The 20,518-nt window shown below is 42.6% G+C and overlaps 1 protein-coding gene across 3 annotated transcripts; it reads left to right on the top strand.

The window, feature by feature from the left end:
- The first annotated feature begins 2,317 nt into the window (after nucleotides 1-2,317).
- ADSL (adenylosuccinate lyase) lies at nucleotides 2,318-20,253 on the top strand. Of its 3 annotated transcripts, XM_054387113.1 has the most exons (13): nucleotides 2,318-2,436; nucleotides 6,426-6,629; nucleotides 7,677-7,721; nucleotides 8,491-8,570; nucleotides 11,746-11,917; nucleotides 12,220-12,266; nucleotides 12,664-12,754; nucleotides 13,581-13,650; nucleotides 14,600-14,747; nucleotides 16,807-16,897; nucleotides 17,416-17,505; nucleotides 19,640-19,816; nucleotides 20,126-20,253. In XM_054387113.1, the coding sequence occupies exons 1-13, from the start codon at nucleotides 2,359-2,361 to the stop codon at nucleotides 20,210-20,212; spliced, it is 1,380 nt and encodes a 459-aa protein (XP_054243088.1). In that variant the 5' UTR covers nucleotides 2,318-2,358; the 3' UTR covers nucleotides 20,213-20,253. The 3 variants fall into 3 exon arrangements, with proteins under 3 accessions (XP_054243088.1, XP_054243090.1, XP_054243091.1); XM_054387115.1 differs by lacking the exon at nucleotides 7,677-7,721 and having other exon boundaries at nucleotides 2,326-2,436; XM_054387116.1 differs by lacking the exon at nucleotides 19,640-19,816 and having other exon boundaries at nucleotides 2,326-2,436.
- The last annotated feature ends 265 nt before the right edge of the window (nucleotides 20,254-20,518 follow it).

Raw genomic sequence — 20,518 nt, 5'->3', positions numbered from 1 at the left:
TAGGAACAGAGGGAATGATAGTAGATGCTGCTTGTGTATATGCCTTACAGCTCTCCCGGAATGTCTCTGGGAGGGTGGTGGGGGAAGAGGTCTTCACTGGGTAAATCCCACAGCTGTCAGGGAACCTCTGCTACGTTCTCCCCTCTCCAATCGTGTGGTCGCTGTTTCTTCGTTCTTGGATGTGCGTCTCAGGGATGTGCATATGAGCCCATGCCTTCTGGAATTTGGCCTTTGAAATATCAAGAGTATGGTTTCTGTACCTGAAACCTCCTTATCTGACACTCCCTGGTCCTCTCTGTCCTGCATTTGCTCCCTGTGGCCTTAGGAATATCTCCCCACTGTTGCCATATGCCATCTGCTCCATCTCTGCCAGCACTCAAAAGTGTGTACAGTGATTCTGCAGAGAAATAAGCTGAAGTGATGCTGCATATGCACCTGTGGGATTTACACACACGTGTCTTGGATTTCTGCCACACCCTGTCTGAAACATACAGAATACCTGATGCACAGTGCTTTTTTTCTTCCTCTTCTAGAAAGCAGAACAAACAGCAGTGTGAGTCTGCTGATGGTAATTCTGTAATGTTTACTTTGAATTAAATGCTAAGTATTTTCCCCAAAGAACCAAAAAAAACTCCACATTCTAACAAAAGTAACCAAATGCAATCTTCTTGGGGGCAGGGGGGGGAGGAAAAGCAGTGACGAGGGAGCGTTCTGATCTATTTTAATCTCAACTGCTTGAATGGATATATGAAATGCTGCTTTGATTCCACAAACATATAAGGGATTATGTTTACAAAGGGTAAATGCCTTTTACCTGTTCAGGAAACTGGCTAATGGTGGGCATCAGATGTTTGCTGAGTTTCTCTTCATTGCAACCAAGTAATGGGACATGGGTGTGTCCAGAAGAGGAATGGAGAAATAGATTAATTTCATCTAGTCTTCTTGGTAAAATAATGCCACCTTCGTTCCTCCTCAGAAAATGAGGGGAGGAGGTTGCAGAACAGGAAATCAGTGATGTCCAAAATGGCTGGATTAGAAAAGGCAGCTTTTCTACTTTGCACATAAATAGGTAACAGGAAGGTACAGCTGAAGTCCTCTTGCCTGAAACACTGTCCCCCAGAAGCAGACATTGTAATAATAAAAATAGTGGCTGTTTGTATATTGATGCTATTTGCAAGTTACCTGTAAGTGTTTATTTTTTTTTCCTATACTTGAAATGGCTTCCTTTACTAAACTCTTACTGTAGCTCTGGTTTCTCCCCTCAGTTGCTAGTGTGCAGTAAAAAAAGATACAGGACAAATGGGGAGAATGTAGAGGAGACACAATGTCCTGCACATCCAGGTGTCATCTTCATTTCCATCCCTTACACTCGCACGTTTGAACTTCCAAAGGGTTTTCCATGGACACAGAAACTCAGCACTTCAGAAGGTGCTCTTGTATGGCTGGCTGCCCCCCCGTTCTCCTCCTTTTCTATATTTTTATTTTACTTTTAGTATAGTGGTACTTAAAATCACTGGTTCACTTAAAAAGAAAATAAACAACAGCAAAACAAACCAACAATGTTTAAACTCTACTAATGTACAAATAAGCTGAAATGTTGCATTTTATGTGTATTTTTGCCATAGCAGGTACTGTATTTCTCATGCTGGATTTAGAAAAAAAAAAATGAAAAAAAAGGAAAAAAAAAAGGAAAAAAACAAAAGGGTGATGTTTTATTGGAGTGTGACAAGAGTAATAAGGAATTAAGTCGTCGTCATTTCATTGAAACTGAGAGATGGTGTAATACTTATATAAGTTTTCTGAAGGTTTTTTCTTTTCTTTCTTTTTTTTTTTTTTTTTTGCTTTTAAACAGCTTTTTTTGTTGTTTTATTTTTATTTTTTGAAAGATATGATTGTATTATGTGCAACTCAGTTGCTTACATTATAACTACAAAATATTTTTGGGTTCCTGGAAAAAAAAAAAAAAAAGAAAAAAAAAAGAGACTAATAAATGTGTTTGGCTGCTAAGCATTTAACCTTGGTGATTTCCGCACCTTTATTCCGCCGCGCCTGTTCTCTCCGCTGCGCCTGTGTCGCCATCTTCTGTGCTGCCACTCCCCGCGCAGCCTCCTTCCGCCAGGAGGCGCCACCTGCCCTGCCCGTGGCGCCGTATTCCGCGCTAGGGGCGGGGGCTCCTTGCGACAGCGGGGTGGGGCCAGCCCCCGCTCTTATCAGCGGCTGCCGGCGGGCGCGCAGCCCCGGGCGGCTGAAATCGCTCCGTGCTACCGTGCCGCTGCTGCCATGGCGGCCCCCCCTGCTGAGGAGGATGCGATGGCGCGCTACCGCTCTCCGCTAGTGTCGCGATACGCCAGTCCCGAGATGGGCTACAACTTCAGCGAGAGGAAGAAGTTTGGCACCTGGAGACGCCTCTGGCTCTACCTCGCCCAGGCCGAGAAGGTAACGGCGGGACGGGGCAATGTCCCGTCCCTGGCGTGGGACGAGGGCTGGGTCAAGGGGGGCAAGGAGAACTGTCGTGGCTCTCATGGCCCCGTCCTACTTCCCATCAGTGACGCCGTCAGGGTTGTGGCCCCCGGCGCGGGAGCTGGCGGGAAGCGCCTCTCTTGGCTTCCCAGAGCTGCCCTTGGGAAACGAGATCGAGCAGCGGCCTGGGTTTGCAGCGGCCCGGGTCTGCCCAGCGTGAGCGGCAGAGAACTGCTCGGAGCGACTCTGGGGCGGCCCTTCGCGTGTCTCGGGGACGGGGGGTGTGGAGGTCGTGCAAGGCCGGTTTTACAGGACACTTCGTGTGCAATCCACGGACCTGTTACCCCCCAGCAAATCATCTCTGCTTGGCTCGTACCCTCCCCCTTGCCTCGTTTGTGGAATTAGTTTTGTAACGGTTTTGGTAAACAGCTGAGGGGTGTGGGGTTGAGGAGGCTGCCTTCTGAGTAAACATCAGTGTCCTTCTCTAGCGCTTTACTGTTTGCTTTTCAGGAGGTGTGACTGATGAGACATGCAATCAGGTTGCTATCAGTCTGTGCCAACTGGACCACCCCACACATCTGCAGCCAGTTGTTTAAATAGTTCTTACAGCTGAGAAAAGTTTACTTTTGGCTGAAATGATTAGAACAGTTACCCTTGGAATTCTTATGTTTCTCACCAGCTAAATGCCACCAAAAAACCCACAAACAGCAACCCTTATAGCACAAGTTTGATATCAGCTCAAGTGTTCAGAAGCAGTGACTGGAATACATCCATATGGTTGTACTCTGTTGTGTTAGAGTCTATGGAGTTAAGGTTGTTGTCTAGTTTAAGCTAGACCTTCTTACTGTGACTTTGGTCATGTGTACAGCCGTTTATTGCTACTTAGTTGAGACAATTGATTTTTAAGGTTCATTAACTTGATTCTTTGTCACTGCGAGGAAAATCCGTATCAGGTTTTTGACAGGGAAGAAGCTGAAATACGTTGTCAAAAAAAACCAAAGGAAAAACAAGCACAAAACTGCCCTGGGTGCTCTCAGGATGGCTTTATCTTTCAGACTCAACAGTTGCCCATTCATTTTGTACAGCCCTTTATTTTCCATTTCTGAAGCACTGGGGTTGTTAGGGAGCAATCCAAGCCGTCTATCTGGACGTTGCTGCTAGTGTAAGGGCAGAGAAACAGCATGCTGGAGAATGAACAAGCAGTGTTACGAATATGCTGCTTCTCCATTCACAGATCATCCCACTACAGCAGCCTCATTGATAGTATGCTGCACCAAACATGATGTTTTAGAAGCTGAAGATGTAATTATACACCTGTGTTAAATACAAGTTGCATTCTGAAATACTACATGCTAGTTGCTGTCACAATTGAGATGCTGGAATGAGCAGACTGCAAACCTCATCTACAGGAAGTGTAGATACCAAGACTGGATGCTTAAGGAGCTTTACCACGTTTAAAACATAAACACTGCCATGTGAATTCAAGTGGATAACCATCACCTTTCCTGCTGTTCAAGAACAAAATACAGGACTTGCCCAATAGGAAGAAGCAAGCTGCTGAAAGTACTAGTTTTGCATTCCCAAGCCCTTAACTTGGGGTTCCTCTGCCTCTTTGCCTTGCTTTCTGTCCCATTGCTACTGTAGAGTTTTATCCCCAGAAAGCAGAGACAGATCTTGCAATTTCTTTACCACTCTTTTTGTAGTGGGAAGAGAGAGATTGCTATTTTTATCTCTCTCCTCATTACAGAGGAGTTTGTCTTCTGATGTCAGCTCTGGACCGAAAGAGGAAGAGTCAGCTATTTTCAGCACCTGTTAGCTCTGTCAATGACTAGTTAGTTACCAATAATAAAAGCAGTTTGTTCAGGGTCCTTTTTGAAGGTATATAGTGTTAAATTGTGTCCATTAAAAAATAATGGACTGTGGGCAACACTAGTAGTAAAGCACAAGATTAGGAAGGTCTAACAATAGGTTTTCTGAAAGTTGCAGTGAAGTAGTTGCAGGGGACGTTAAGTTTTAGATAAAGTATGAGGATGGGTAAATGGTTTCAATATGCACCCTTCTTTAGGGGTGAAATTTTCAAGCAGTCCACTTGCAATGTGTGAATTAAGGACTGAAAACTTACTTCACTGGAAACTGGATTAGACAAGTTTTGTTTTTTTTTTTTTTTACAGTTAATGTTTTGTTCCTTACTACAGGCAATACCAGGAGTTTAAAGGAGGAGACTCAGCAAAGCATCTGATTAGTAAGAGAGGAACTTAAACTGATCTTTTCCCAACTGATAGTAGTTAGTTGGGCTTAAAAGCTGAAGCATCTGAGTTTATACCCATTCCAAAATTCTAGTTTAAATTTTTTTTTTAGCATAAATTCATTTGTATTATAATGCTTCTATTAACATCCTATTCGTCTGAATCTTGAGCTCTCGACCTAAATAACGTTATTTGAAAGTCATGTTCAAGTTCCATGGAGCTTTTGTTTCTTCTAAAGGTAGCTTTGACATCCTGCAGCATCAAACTGACAATACAGTGTTTTGCACATGTGAAATGTGTATATTTCCTCTCCTATAAGAGCCAAGATGGCCCCTCATACATCTTTTTCTTCGCTTTTATGTCACAGGTTCTTTATTAGACGAGCAGCCCAATGTTACTCTGTTTGCAGGAGATGTTTCATGACATCTGCCTGCTCTGCTCTGCCCTTAAGGAATAGGGGTGAATGAACAGTCATAGTTGTTACAGTGGCTCATCGCATTGGAACAGCCTCAGAGGAATTGTACCTTCACGATGCAGCAGGCGCATCACTGACCTCTGGTGCTTTGGAGAAAACCCTGTGTTCTCCCTTGGGTAGTTCTACTTAGTTGCAAGGCCATTTGATTGCTTTCTTTCTGAGGTACTGCCAGTATCAGCAAAAACTCAAAGGGAAGAGGCCTCAGGTGATGTTTGTGGATGCATGAGAACAGCATTTGCCTTGGCACTACCTTGCCTCACTCGTAATCCTGTCTGTGACAAGTAGTCCCATTTCTGGGGGATTATTTCTTTCCTCTCTGTATAACTGTCAATGGCTGCATGCTGTGGTCAGCTTTTCCCAGCAGATCATGGATGTGGACAAGGCATGAGATTTTGATCTTGGCACAAGAGTGTATTGCCTGCTCAGGTGTCCCTGTGCTTTCAGGCACTTACACTCTGTATCAATACACCTCAAAGACAGCAGTCTGGGCCAGGTCCTTTTCCTCTTTATCCAGGCACTCATGGTTGTGTATACACTTGCAGCATCATATTTAAAGTTCTATGGGTACTAATCTGATGAGGACCTCAAAGACATGTCTGCTTCACTTGCTAATTCAGACCTAGTTCAGATTCCATATGGGAAAAACACTTTTTCAGTCACTTTGATTCTGAGCAGAAGCAACTTTTGTAATACTTTATATCCTTGAAGCTTCCTGGCTGGTGACTTCTAGTTACTAATGCCCAAGACTAGCATTTTAATTTGGAAAAGGCAGTAATGCTAAATTCATTGTGAGACTTTTAAAATTCTTATGTTCTACACTTGCTGCTTACAGTTGTGTGGGTCTAGTTGTGATCCAGAGTTTTTCCCGACACAAGGTAGCTAGTAACATGGTGGCTGAATTCTACCCCCTCAAAGGGTATATTTCATTAAAAGAAGTTGAAACTGTAACATTTTTATGTCGTTTTCCCCACTTGTCTATTTTTTTATGGTTGTCACAGGGGTGCTGCATCATTGAGGAAAGTGGGAAGCCCATGAGGAACATCTAAGCATGAACACAATCCCATGCTGTTGGAAAAGATTGGAGAACCCTAGAATAAAAGCATTTCCTGTTACAGCTCTTGATTATGCTCAATTGCCATGTTTCCATGAGAAGTCATGTGGGACGAGATGGTCTTAACAGCTCCTGTCTCAGGTTGGGTTGTCTCAAAGACAAAAAGAAATAGAAAGTTCTTTTCCCTTTGCAGTCACTCGGGCTTCCTATCACCGATGAGCAGATACAGGAGATGGAAGCAAACCTGGACAACATTGACTTCACCATGGCAGCAGAGGAAGAGAAGAAGCTGCGCCACGATGTGATGGCTCACGTTCACACCTTCGCCCACTGCTGCCCAAAAGCTGCAGCCATCATTCACCTTGGAGCAACTTCCTGTTACGTAGGGGATAATACGGTAACATCATAGTTCAGTTTCCTGCCGGCAGAGCTGGGCTGAACGGAGCTGCAGGTGCTTACATGGTAGCTCTTTATAGACTTTTATTGATAAAATAATATCAGATAGATTTGTTAATTCCCCTTTATCTTAGCTACCCTAGGAGGGCAAGTTTCTCTTGCTTTCTTTTGATATGAAGCTAGATCTGCTTGCAAACGAACTGTTCTGTAAGCTCTGCTTGCATGTTAAATATTCAAAGAGATAAGAGATTGTGAACTGTCAGTTACACCAACAGTTCAGTGACTTGTACAAGGCCACTTGAAACACACAGCCCATGAGCCTTCAACTGCTGCCTGGAATCTCTATATTAATTTAGAGTAAATAAAGCTTTTCAGTGGCAAAGAGAGTGGATAAGTGTGATAAGCGAAAAAGAAAGTACCACTGCTCTACAGAACTGTAAAATGTTTGGGAAAAAACTGTCTAAAACTGAATGCAAACTAATGCCTGATTTCTCAGTGTATATATTGTTGTTGCCCCACGTCCAGGCCACTGCTAACTTCACATCCACTTTTTTTATATGAGAAGCTGCTGCATGATTATTTTTACCCTACTCTTCAAGCATGTTTGGCTTTCAGGTAGTACCACCTTCCTTGTGACACTTGCTGTGCTTCAGTCTCAAGGAGTAAATACAACTGCTGCCTGGTCACTTCACTGACTTTCCTGCTGTCTTTAACTTACGGTGCTTGCATTTTCCACTTGGGATGAATGATTTAGTCTAACGTTCCATGGGCATCAGGAGTATGTCAAAATAATCATTCATGCTCAGTCAGTGGAAATGGGTCTTCTAAGTGCCTAGTAGGAAGTTCTGTGGATAGTATAGGAGGAACAATGATGTGTCCAGCAAGTTCACTGCAAGTTTTGCTATGAGAAGGAAAGCAGAACTTTCACCTTAAGAGATGACTTTGGAGCATACAAAGCATATTTCAATTATCTGTGTCCTCTCTGAGAGAAGTCATTATGTCTGGTCCTTCAGACATGGCCCAAACTTCCTTTCTTTGCTTCTTTCAGGATCTCATTGTCCTCCGTGATGGGTTTGACCTGCTGCTACCCAAGGTGAGAAGGCAGTTGTGCACAGTGTCTCAGGAGTGGGCAGTGCTGATGTCCTGTGAGTAGGCTGTGTTTAACTTGGATTTTCCTAAGCCTTGCTGGGAGCCTGAGAGGAGCTGACTGGATTATTCTCAAGAAAGCAAACAGTTACCTTCCGTTCCTTTCACAAGTCTTTCCCCAAAGCTTCTTTGCTCTCCATGGAACTAGAAGTGGATCCTTGTTTATCTGTACCACAGATACTAGTTTCAGAAAACAACTGTAGTGTTTTCAGATGCAGCTGAGGCATCCTGTTAACGATATTCCTAGGAGTGTGCCAGCATTCAGGACACGATAAAATACAATTTTCTGCACTCAGATACAGTGGGAGTGTAGTGCAGTGTTGTCTATCTGACTTGAAAGTCTGGGCACACGGTTTTTCCTGGCCTTCACATCTGTCAGTTATACCCATAGCAGCTTGTTTCTGAACAGTTCCAGGGATAGAGAAAATACTGAGAGATAAACCAGCTTCGGGTTTGGGTCGGGCACAAGGACTAGACTAGTTTGAGCTGAAGTCCAAGCACGTGTATCATCTCTTGCTTGAGTTTTGTAGCAAGCAAAACTAATATGCATGCCCTGAAAAAAATGAAGTACAGCAAATTCTGTTAGTAGAGGAGAGTATCAGTTGTTTCTCTCCCCTTTTTCTCACAGTGGTCTTGTGCATAAGCATGCTGGCTGCTGCTGTGAGTTTTGGGTTTCTCTCATTCTGCCTCTCTTCTTTCCTTCTCGCCTTCACCAGCTCGCAAGGGTGATCAGCCGGCTGGCTGACTTTGCTGAGAAGTATGCTGACATGCCTACTTTGGGCTTCACTCACTACCAGTAAGTAGCCATCAGCCTTTGCTTTCATTTTATCAGCTGTGCTTTGGCTAAATTGACCTGCTACTGCTTTTCTTTTGTCCTTCTCTTTCTGTTACAGTGTGGTGGGTTGAAATCCCCCTCCCACACTGACACTAACCAGACTAACTCAGTCTGGAAGCAGATGAAGCTGTATTTGCAGGCAAAACTACAATCTATGATGAAATGCAATGAATATGTACAAATATACACTATTCACAACATCTACAAATATGTACAATCAACAAAAAAACACAACAAAGCCCCCTGGCCCCAAAGGGGCTGTGCTTCTTCCCTCCTCCTTCCCCAGACCCCCCTGGCAGAAGGAAGAAAGCAAAGAAGCCAAGAGGTTTGTTAAACTTAGCTTGTCAAGGTCAGTATGCAAGTGTGTGTGTTATCTCCAGCCAGAAGAGAAACAGAGCAGACAGACTGAGAGAGACTGCCCATACCTTGTTTTGAGTACAAACTCTTAAACATTTCTATCTCTCCAGTGGAAGTCTTTAGAATAATCATTTTGCTTTTTTACACCCAATTGTGATTTATTTACATTTTCTCACTTTTCTGCTCGAACTTTGTGAGAAAAATTTAAAGGTATAGCCTTAAAACCATCACTCTTTCCCATCTCCAAACAGTGGCAGTTGGTCCTGCTGGATGTCATTAAGACACTGCTGTTGGTTCAGAAGAAGAGTGTGTGCCTAACTCCAGATTATCTCAGGAAATTGAGCTGTTGCTTTGACTAGTTGTCAGCAGTTGTTTAACACAGCTTCATGAGCAATGACTTCCTGGCAAGCACAGATGTGTGTATTCTGGGCTGCTTCAAAAAGCATGACTGGGAATTGCAGTAAGCCTGTCTTCCAGTCACATTTTCATTGGTTTTCTGTCAGTTAAGGTAGTTTCAATTGCAGCTTGGAAAGGTTTACTGGCCACTTGTTACTACAGCTACTCTGTCACTATAGCCAAAGCTTTCTTCTGAAGTGATGATTCAAGATCCATCTGTTTTCATACATCCCTGGGAAGAATCAGGAAGAATTTCTTCTAACAGGATCATCCTGATTTTTGTCTCTTGTCTCACTTACGCTTCTTGTGCAGCAATTCCGACATTGACTGTGGATAGGATAGGGTAGAATAGGGTGGAATGGAACAGAGCAAGATAGGATAGGGTGGAACAGAATAGAATAGAATATTTTTAGGCAGACTACTGAAAAGAACAAGAAGATCTTGATAGGTCTGTTGTTGAAGTAGATTACTGTCTGCTGCCCCATGAACAGTTTGTTTTCAGAGGCATTAAACTACATTCTGAGGTAAGCCTGGATCTTTTACCTCAGTGAGGTATACCAGAAGCAGGGAAGTTAAGCAGAGATTGTGTCAGAGTCAATGTCTGGCACTTTAAAATCTCTTCAAAAGGAGAGAAAGCATCATCAGGCCATGTCTCTGATTAAGCGTCTTGCTGTATTTGCCATGTCAGTTCAATCAGCTCTAGTCCTAGGCCTCTCTTGATCTGTGGTTTTATGGGAGAATTCTCTGGGCTCAGTTTTATCTTGGCATTTGGAACGAGTACAAAGAATTATTCAAGAAGTGTATGCAAGGCAAAGTTGTAAAAACTGAGGTGAGGAAGGCGCTGATACCTCAGCCTTTTCTGTGTCCTTTATTGGCAGAGTGTCTGCCTCATTTGTGAAGATTTCCACGTTTTCTATAGCCCTTTGTTTTCCTGCTTATGTACTTGCAGAGGACTTTCTTGATGCCTTTTGCATTCCATAGCAAATTAATCCATAGAATCATAGAATGGTAGGGGTTGGAAGAGACCTCTGGGGATTGTGGAATCCAACCCCCCTACCAAGCCAGGATCACCTAGGGCAGGCCATGCAGGAGTACATCCAGACAGGTTTTCAAAGCCTCTAAAGAAGGACACTCCATGACCTCTCTGGGCAGCCTGTTCCAGTGCTCCATCACCCTCACAGTAAAGAAGTTTTAACTCATGTTGAGGTGGAACTTCTGTGTTCAAGTTTGTCTGTTGCCCCTCATCACAGTGCACCAGAGACTGTCCAGGTGAGCTTTGGCTTTCCTAGCCCCATCCCTGCAGTGTTAGACACTTTCTTTGTATTCCTCCTGTTTCTCCCTTCCCTGCTTCCACGTCTTGTATGCTTCCTTTTTTATGTCTGAACATAAACAGCACATACACTTTTTACAGATACTACAGAAGTCATCTCTGGAGTTCATGTGGATAATTTGAAGGGCTCTGTCTACTATCCCCATTTTCTCCTCAAAGCATTTGCAGGGGCATATAGTGGTAGAGGCTTGCAGATACTTATGTCAAGACAGAGGTCCTAAGAACATCATTGGCTAACAGTATTGTTAATTACTGCACATTTGCCCAGAGGCTCAGGAAGGAGGGGGGTTATAAACAAAAAGCAACAGTCCCTTAGAGGAATAAGTTAAAATCACAACGGGTATGTAGATGTTTCTGCACTGAGAAATGCACGCCAGTGCTATCAGGTACCCAGGATGTCCCCTGTGCCCTCAGCGAACAATTAAAGTGGGAGATGGATGCACCCCCAGTCTCTAGAGCCCGGCCTCCCTGGTGGGCAGAATTCTGCCAGCGACGCGGTGCGACGGCCGCCAGAGGGCGACATCCGCTAGCGGAGCGGGCCCGGGGAGCGGCACCTGCAGTGGGTGACTGAAGGGCTCTGGGAGCGGCACCTGCAGTGGGCGAGGGGCTCTGGGAGCGGCACCTGCACTGACTGAGGCACTTCTGCTTGACGTGAACAATGCCCTGAAACCCATTCTAGATATTCTGACTAATAGGACTCCAGTCACTTTATTTAGGAAACTCTCAAAAGCAGTACTAGTGAAACACTGTCAGATATCCATTCTCATTTATTTCTTAATCACCTAAGGCATACAGAAACTTCAGTTACTGTTTTCTCTTGATGTAATTACATCTAATTCCTGAAAAGAATGATAATATCTTTATTACCATTTACTGGTGACGTGTATGTGCTGTTACATCTTCCTGTGTAAGCCAAATCTTATTAATTTGTGCTCAGAGGAGTCAGGGAGACCAACCCTCAAGGAGGTCTTGACAACAAACTGAGCAGCGAAGAGTCATCCTAATGGAATTGTGCAAATTGCCAACAAATCACTTTTTGTTCTTGATTTTCAGACCTGCACAGCTCACCACTGTGGGGAAACGCTGCTGCTTGTGGATTCAGGACTTGTGCATGGACCTGCAGAACCTGGAGCGGGCTCGGAATGACCTGCGTTTTCGGGGTGTAAAAGGCACCACTGGCACTCAAGCCAGCTTCTTGCAGCTCTTTGAGGGAGACCATAGTAAAGTAAGTCAGATGGCAAGTCTCCACTCCAGGCTGTCTTTGCAGTTCTCCCCTCTGGAATGCTGTTCTTTTGGGGAGAACGTGTAGCTTCTGGCATCAAGTTCACAAGGGCATTGTGGTGGGTCTCTGAGGCCAGCTTGACGAGGACCCATGTGACAATGAGCAGGATTTGGGGAGAGGGTGTTTCCCAGCAAGTATAACATTTGTTGACAATAAACTGAGAAAAAAAAGGATCCTTTTTGCTGTTTCTGACCTTTGTTGCATTCTGAGTTCTCTTTGTTTTATTTTTTTTCCTTCACTCTGAGGTTGAAGAGCTGGACAGATTAGTGACTGCAAAGGCAGGATTTAAGCGGTATGTAACAAGCATGATGAGTCACCCAACTCTGGTGCTAACGAAGTGACCCCTGCTCTTCATCTTAGTCCAGATTCCTCTGGTTGCCAAACTGTGCTGCTGTGGACTTACCTCCCTTTGCCATCTTCCATTCCCAGCTGCAGCTTCCCAAAGGAAACTTCACCTCCTAAACAGGCCACTTCTACCTGTCTCCCTGTTAAAGCATGGCTGTCTGTTTCCCCTCTGCTTTCCTCTCTCCCATCTGCACACTGCCCTAAATTGACAGCCGGTATCCAAAGTTGTTCTTGTCAGGGCAGAATGACAACCCTCCACTTCAAAAGCCAGGTCACTCCTTGCTCAAAGTCTTGCAATGCAGCTGTATCTGTCTGGAACACTCAACTTATGTGCTTATTTTTAGGTCTTACATGGTCACAGGGCAGACCTATAGTCGCAAGGTGGATATTGAAGTCCTGTCTGTGCTTGCCAGTCTTGGGGCATCTATACACAAGGTGAGTGCCCTATTTGTGTAGACTAGGAAGAGAGGGATATATTTTAGATCTTGAAGAGAAGGTGCTTGTGGTGCAGAACACTGTTCTCAAGAAAAATTAATTGCTGTTTCTTGTTTGGTTGTTCTCTTTGTGATCGTGTAAATTCACCACAGGGTAGATGCCTAGTAATCAAACCTCAAAAATCTTAAGACCACTGGCAAATAAAGCAAGTTTACTGAGCAGATTCTAAGATAGGTCAACAAATCCCATACCAGATATTAGTCTAATCTATGCTAAATTGATCCAATTGGAGTAAATGTCTTTCCTGGTGGTGTACGAGTTTTTAAATTTCACCATTTACTCCTAGTTAATTGCTTTGCTGATAATAGTGTTATTTTCTCCTTCCTTGTGGATTCTTTTCATTGATGTATTTATATTCCTCCCTCTTCCTTCTCCTCTTGGCCTAAAGTGATCTGTGGTATTTTCTTCTGTTTTTGTTTTATAGGCTCACTGCTTCAATGCACGTGTATCTGTTTGCAAATCACTGTAATTTTGTTAAGCATTTTCACTGCTCCCTCCTGGTGTCTCCCTGCAAACACTTGCCCTTCTTGGAGTCCTGTTCTATTCTGATACTGTGGACACCTTTTTTGCCTTATTCTTTCTTGATTGGGATTTTTAGGCCAGGAAGTGTGATTGCAGTATCAATTTTTTTTTTTGTCAAACGTTTCACTGTATCCCAAATTTAGTTCTTGACACAGCTGCAAACACTTCAAGATAACTAACAAGAGTTTATATCAGTGTGTATTAGTTTGGTTCTCTTTGTTAATTTTTTGCTGTTTTTTTCTAGATTTGTACTGACATTCGTCTTTTGGCCAACCTGAAGGAGATAGAGGAACCTTTTGAGAAAGAACAGATTGGTAAGGGATGGGAGACATTTCTTGGACCAGTCTATATGTTGTTTCATTTATGTTGGTGCAGCCTTTTAAGCAAACTTAGAAATGTCACTGACAGAAGTGGCTCCAAATTAGCTGAGGTTTGACATTGTTATCGAGTACTTTTTAGAGGGGGGAAAAATTATGCACTTTACCCAAAGGTTTCTGGATATTAAGTAATAAAAATCAGATTTGTATTTCTGCACTTCCTGGGTTTCAGGGCAGAGCAGAAGCAGTCGCATACTCCCCACAGAGGAGTACTTAAGTGTTTCCCATTCCTCATGAAGCTAGTTGGAGCTGTAGGTTTTCTGCTTGACCGAGACAAGTTTGGAACAATGAAAGTGGACTGGATCCTTGCCAGAAGAATACCAGTGATGTGATTCTGGCATTGGTAGAAGGGCTTTTAGATGGAAGAAAGGCCAGGCAGGCAGCCTGAGTAGTTGTATAGGACTGAATAAGAAAATAAAGTCTTAGTCATATTTGTTACTTGACTCATTCTATTTTCTGTGGTTGGTTTTGCTATCCATTCACCAGAGCAACAGGCACAGTAGAAGTTTCTGGACAATATTATTGAGCCTGTAGGGTCTTGAACACAGCTGCCATGGGTAGCCTAGAGAGATGGTGCTAAATGCTGCATTAAAAATCAAGTCCCTTTGTTCTTTTTATGTGGTAGTACTTCTTCTATTTTGCAGAATTGCCGAATGTCTTCTCACTTTTTTCCTCCCCATGTTTTGATGTTTCTGATCGGAAGAGGAATCGTGGTGGTGTCATTTTCTTTATGCCATTTTGTCCTTACAAAATCATCTTATTTTGATGCTTTACTCAAAAACATGATTCCTGACACGTTTTTCTTACCTGGGGCAGGAACTTCGTCCCTTGTTCCTGAATGCACTGCTCCTATGTCCCGTTTCCATCTCTCTTTCCCTTTTCACAGGTTCGAGTGCTATGCCTTACAAGAGGAATCCAATGCGTTCAGAACGCTGCTGCAGCCTGGCTCGACACCTGATGACTCTGGTGCTGGATCCCCTCCAAACAGCCTCTGTGCAGTGGTTTGAGCGAACGTTGGATGACAGTGCCAACAGGTTTGTTTAGGCCTTGCAATGCAGCAATTTAGAAAATACTGGGTTTAAACTAAAACCACGAGTTACCACCTTGATGGAAAGGAGTCTCAGTAGAATCTAGAGACTACAGACTGGTTTCCTCTCTAAGATCAGAAGAAAACTGTTAGGGTGTTGTTAACATCAAGATCTTCTGCAAAGTAGATCAGCAGAGAGAGGGACGGATGCAGAAGCCTTGGTAATAAGTTGCTCTTGTAGTCTTCCTGTTTCCACAGCATACTGTAGCAGTTATTACATTTCTCAGATTTTCCTCCCTGTCTGTTTTGAATGTGGTTTTTCATTTCTCAGATTTTCCTGTCTGTTTTGAGTGTGGTTTTTGACCCTGCTGCTCTGAACTTCTTTAAGAATAATTCAACAGTTTATCTGTAATACTTTAACCCTCTCCAAATAATCTAAAGAGATTTATTTTCACCTTTTTGTGGCGTCAAGCTTTACACAAAGTAGTTCAGATCTAAAAAAAAGCACAAAAATAATATTTTTTTGAAGTAATATTTCATGAAAACCTGTGCAGGTCTTTTAGATGCTGCTTAGCACACTTTGCTTTTGTTTCCTAATTCTTCATTATTGCTATTTTGAGAAGAGCAAAAGTTATCTGTAATGAAAATAAAGTAAATTATAGCAATTATAGTAAATTTTCAAGTAAATTATAGCAATCCATCTCCCAGTTAGTTCTAGATTTGTATACATCTCGTATTTACCTTTTAATATATTTTAATTTCAAAGTAGTCTTCTGTTGCTGAATCTGATCTCCTAGAATCTTAGAAATCTTTAGATTTTTAAAATATGGGGCTTGTGGAGCCATGAATAACAGCACTTTTGCCTATAGACTAGCATTCAGTTTCTTAATGAGAATGTTGTTATAAAAATGTCTCCAGAAACATAAAGTGTGCATAAAATGTCACAAAAGCATAGAAGATCTTTTGCTGGAAGACTTTTACTCCACAGCTGCTAGTCTTGTTAAGGAAAGAGCTGCACAGGCAGCAGAAAACAAGGTACATTTAAGAAACTGAATACTGGTTGATGTGATGTGTTTATTTCCCAATAGCTACCAAGTGTTGGGAGATACAGCAGAATCTTTTTATTTTATTTTATTTTATTTTATTTTTATGAAAATTTTATTTTCACCTCATCTAATAGAAAGGGTCATCTGTCTACTTCATAATCCAATTAAAAAAAAAAAATCTATGCCTTGGATTTTTCTTGTTAAAGGTAAAATGTTTTGAAAGGAGAGCAAGTCAGAGAAAATGCTATCAACCTACAAAGCACCAAAGTCCTTTTGAAGACAATGTTACAGAACTGGGAGCCTTAAATGTAGCACAAGGTTCAAGTACTATTGCCTTCTAAAGGTTCACAGTTTAGAATGGGCCAGGCACTGCTGTTGCAGGTGGATGATGCTGTAATTGCTGCACCGTGATGTGAAGCCTTTTGACTGATACAGCTCAGTCCCAACTACTCCTTTTCCTACTCTTTTCCTTGTTGTCATGCCTTTTTTGCTAGGACCTGGGAGCTGGTCTCTTGGAGGAGGCCCCCACCACATGCATGGTTCACTTTGAAAGTTCTCCACTAAGCACAGCCAGGCACAGCATGACAGCACACCATCTCTTGCTCCTGGAGAGTAGGATCGGTAGACAGGGCAACACAGAACACATAGGGGAAGACACACATGTATTTCCTAGCTGTATAAATTGCTGCCCTCTTTCCTAGCTCTGTAATGGTTTAATTATTTTGGAGCTTTCTGTGTGTGTGCTTTCACTCTGCCTCTCTCTTCCAATCTCTACTAACAAAGGAATCATCAACTCAAACCCAAAACCTCCTCCCATCTCCCCAGCTTGAGATCTACTGCTATAAAATGCTCTTTAACTTTCCTGGTTGTGACCTTTAAGCAACAAGAAGCACCTCTTAAGAGTTACAGTTCCAGCTTTAGGGCCACAGTAATGCTATTTACAGAAACTGAAGAGCTGGATCTGAGGTAGACTGGAAGAGTTTATTGCTAACTGGGGCCCTGGGTATGTGTGTTTCATAGGCGCGTGTGTCTGGCTGAGGCTTTCCTCACAGCTGACATCATTCTGAGTACACTGCAGAATATCTCCGAGGGACTTGTGGTATACCCAAAGGTAAAGCAGGAGATAACGTGGGCAGTGTTGCATCCTTGATAATGCTGCACCCATGCCAAAGTGTATCAAAAATCCTCCCACTCAAAGGATTACGTTTTTATCTGTTCGTTCAAGCGGTTTCTGAATGTTGCTCTTCATTCTCACTATATTCTCACTCTTTGCAGGACAGACATGAAAGGGTGCTATTTGAAACCAAAAGGTAGTAAATTCAGAATTTCTCCAAAAGGATATTTTCCCCTGAACTACACAATGGATCTGTAGAGCTTACCACCAAAAAATACTGTCTAGGCAGATCTTATACTGTCCTGTAACTTACCTATAGGTTAAAAACACCCCTTACAAAATAAACAGTCTAAGTATTATCAGGTTCAATACTTGGATTTCTGTGGCTAAGTTCTAAAAACGAAACAATCTTTGCATCATTTTCCAGTCCTGGAGATTGAAAGGGAGAAATTTCACTTGGAATCCCAGTTGTTCACAGAATTGCTATAATGCTGTTTCTATTTGCTCTGTTTAAGGTGATTGAGAGGAGGATCCGTCAGGAGCTGCCCTTCATGGCCACAGAGAATATAATCATGGCCATGGTGAAAGCTGGGGGCAATCGTCAGGTACAAGTGGAGTCAAAATTATACCTTTGTTCATTGCCTGGCATTTCATTCCAGAGAAACAGAAGTGCCTGACCACATCACCTATCTTTGCTCTCCACCTGCTCCCACAGTTACTAATAGTACAGTGGTGCTGCAAAGCCAGACTGTTCTTTGAGGAGAGAGTAGTTGTGGAGATCCATATTTATTGTTTGGAGCACTGTGTGTTGAGCTAATCTGTCTGTCTGTGCTGGAGAAGAGAGAGACCTATTTTTATATTAGATACTAGTAGGCGTTTTCTTTTTGTAAATGTTTGAAGGAACTTGGAACACAGGCCAGGCTGCTTTAAATGGAACATGTTGGCAGTTGGCTACCTTACAAATTAAAAGAATTAATCAGTGCTGTTAATGAAAAAGCAAGTATGAACCATTCATTCATGTGTCACTCTTCTCTAATTCAGGGTAGTGCTTTTTGTCATCAATTCTGGCCCTTCTTTCAGTTTTATGTGTTCAAGCAAATGGAAATTAAATCTTTTCCTCAGTAAATAAATCCAGACACAATTAGATTATATTTTCTTAGCAGTTGATTTCATAATCCAGTTTCTGATTATGATAACTGATAACCAAATTTACATTTTAATAAACCATTCCACTTACATTTAGATAGTAATTTGTCCTTCTATGATTATTTCCACATCAGGGACAGAAGTTAAACTTGCAAGATAGCAATAGTGGAAGGGTTTGCTGGGAGCTTTGAGCAGGATGTGAAGATCTAGTTCCCTGGAATCTCTCTGGCAGCTCACCCATGTTGTCAGGGCTTTTTAGTGGTTTGGATTGTTTTTTTTTTTCCCTGTGTGTCTCAAATTTGTCACCGGGTCTAAGCTTCCCAATTAAATTATAAAGGGTCACACCATATTGGTAAGTCTCATGGTTCTCTAGAAAAGTATCCTACACTTACCTAAATGGTCCCCTCTATTTTGGTTAGATTGAAGAGTGAATTTCATTTGTTTGCTCTTTGCCTACCTTCTTTCTGTTGGTGTTTAATTACAAAGTGATGGAGTTTAGTACACTTGTAAAATCTGTTCTTATTCACATTGATACGTTCTGTTTTCACCTTCTGGGAACCCCAGAACAGCACATTTTCTGTGCTTTCCCACATTGCAGCATAGAAACTCACTTTTCTTTCCCCACTACTGAACAGCTCACTCCCCTAAATATCCAGATCTGTTCACCTAAGGCAGGTCTGTGTGGAAGCAAGATGGCCTTTGGGTGGAGGAAATGAGGAAGGGGAGATAATTTTTCTCCTAACTGAAGACAGATGAAGGATAATAGATGTAAGGAGAAGACTCTTACATGGCTGTAAATGCAACCGCTTGATTATTTTAGGGCCAGCAGGGCAGCATCTGATTTTGCAGATGGTGCCTGACTACAGCTGGGTTCCCTTGTTTTTACACATTGATTCCATAGGAAATCAAGGCATTAGAAGTGTTGCAGAAAAACTGTTATATAAAGGGTTTTACCAGTCTTAGTGTCATGTGAGGGTTGTCTGGGAGAATGTCTTAAAGCCTCAAGTTTGTAGTGGCTGTTTTTTCCTTCAGTCTGTCCTTATGTAAGCTATGGTTTACATCATCTCACTGCTCATTAAGTTTGCTTCTTTTCCCTTTTCCAAACCTGTAAAGGTTTTATGCTGTTGTGCTCCCAAGATGTTCCATACAGGGCTTGACTAGTGGTGAATAAGGAATTCCTTTATTACATAGTACATAGAATATTTTGGGAACAGTTATTCTAGCCTGACTTTGAAAAAATCATGCAAGTAAAGAATAGAACAACTGAAAAAAAAAAATCCTATGACAACTCTTAAGAGTATCTGGGGAGTTGGAGGAAGTGTAAAGGATTCCAGTGTTGTAAGTTTGTGGTATAATTGAACAGGATATGTGTGTGTCATTCAGACTGTTTTAGCTTCAAAGGGCAGATGTGGAAGCATGAAGACAATCTTGTTTTAATGGTATATGAGCCACTGCAGTCAATCCAAGCTGTCTCAGTTGTGTGTTACCCAGTGCACTACACTTTGAAGTTTCTCCTGCACAAGTTAGTGGGATGGATGTGTGCTATCAGTAGCAAAGGAATAGCTTTTTTTCTTTTCCCCTCTACTCCTGAAGGACTGCCACGAGAGGATTCGAGTTCTCTCCCAGAAAGCTGCTGCTGTTGTGAAACAGGAAGGGGGTGATAATGACTTCATCGACCGTGTCCGTGCTGATTCTTACTTTGCCCCTATCCATAAACAACTTGAAAGTCTGTTGGATCCCTCCTCCTTCACTGGACGTGCTCCTCAGCAGGTGAAGTAGTGGAAGGAGGCTACAGGTGTTACAGGTTGTAATGCAGTGTGTTGCTTAATCCTGCATGCTCTTGTGTTCCAGGGAGGGTACATGTTACGTACCTCTGCCCATACTACTAAGACACATTTATCTCTTTCATTTTCCTTGGCTTCCTTGTCTTTCTTTGTGGGCTTCACATTTTTAACTCTGGACTTGTCAGAGTGCTAGGTGTCTCTGTGAAACAGACCCCAGTGAGACAAGCAGGTCTGAATGGGTAGGAGAGGGCAAGCCCTTTCTTTTGGTAATTCTCTCTTTCCCATACTTGAACAGGTGGCAAAGTTCCTGAAGCAGGAAGTTCGGCCAGCGCTGGATCCATACCAAAACAAGATGGGTGGGAAAATTGAGCTGGCACTTTAGGTATATTCTGCAAAGGTGTGTGGGTAACAATAAAAGCCTTATTGAACCAGGTCTGCTTACTGTGTCACCTTGGTTTGGTTCTCTACAGTACATTTAACCCCCTGAGCTTACAACCACCTTGATTCCAGATGGGCTTTTCATTCTTTGTCTGATGTTTAATCAAGCTTCCGTCTACTGTGTGCTGAGTTACTGAGAAACGCTTGATTGTGACAAGGTAACTTTTATCACAGTACTTTTCACGAGCCCCTTAGCATTGCCAGCTGTTTCAAGAGCAGTGCCAAGTGCTGCCTGACATGTATAACTGAC

Source organism: Indicator indicator, chromosome 14 (assembly GCF_027791375.1).
Source record: "Indicator indicator isolate 239-I01 chromosome 14, UM_Iind_1.1, whole genome shotgun sequence".
Classification (NCBI taxonomy): domain Eukaryota; kingdom Metazoa; phylum Chordata; class Aves; order Piciformes; family Indicatoridae; genus Indicator; species Indicator indicator.
Note: the sequence above shows the minus strand (reverse complement) of the source record. Positions and strands in the feature narration are given on the sequence as shown.

Bases quoted from the DNA above. Each gene is read 5' to 3' on its own strand.
- ADSL (XM_054387113.1), top strand. From the start codon at position 2,359: ATGGGCTACAACTTCAGCGAGAGGAAGAAGTTTGGCACCTGGAGACGC. The intron at 17,506-19,639 runs GTACAAGTGGAG...CTACTCCTGAAG, and splicing joins AAGCTGGGGGCAATCGTCAG to GACTGCCACGAGAGGATTCG. The intron at 19,817-20,125 runs GTGAAGTAGTGG...ATACTTGAACAG, and splicing joins CTGGACGTGCTCCTCAGCAG to GTGGCAAAGTTCCTGAAGCA.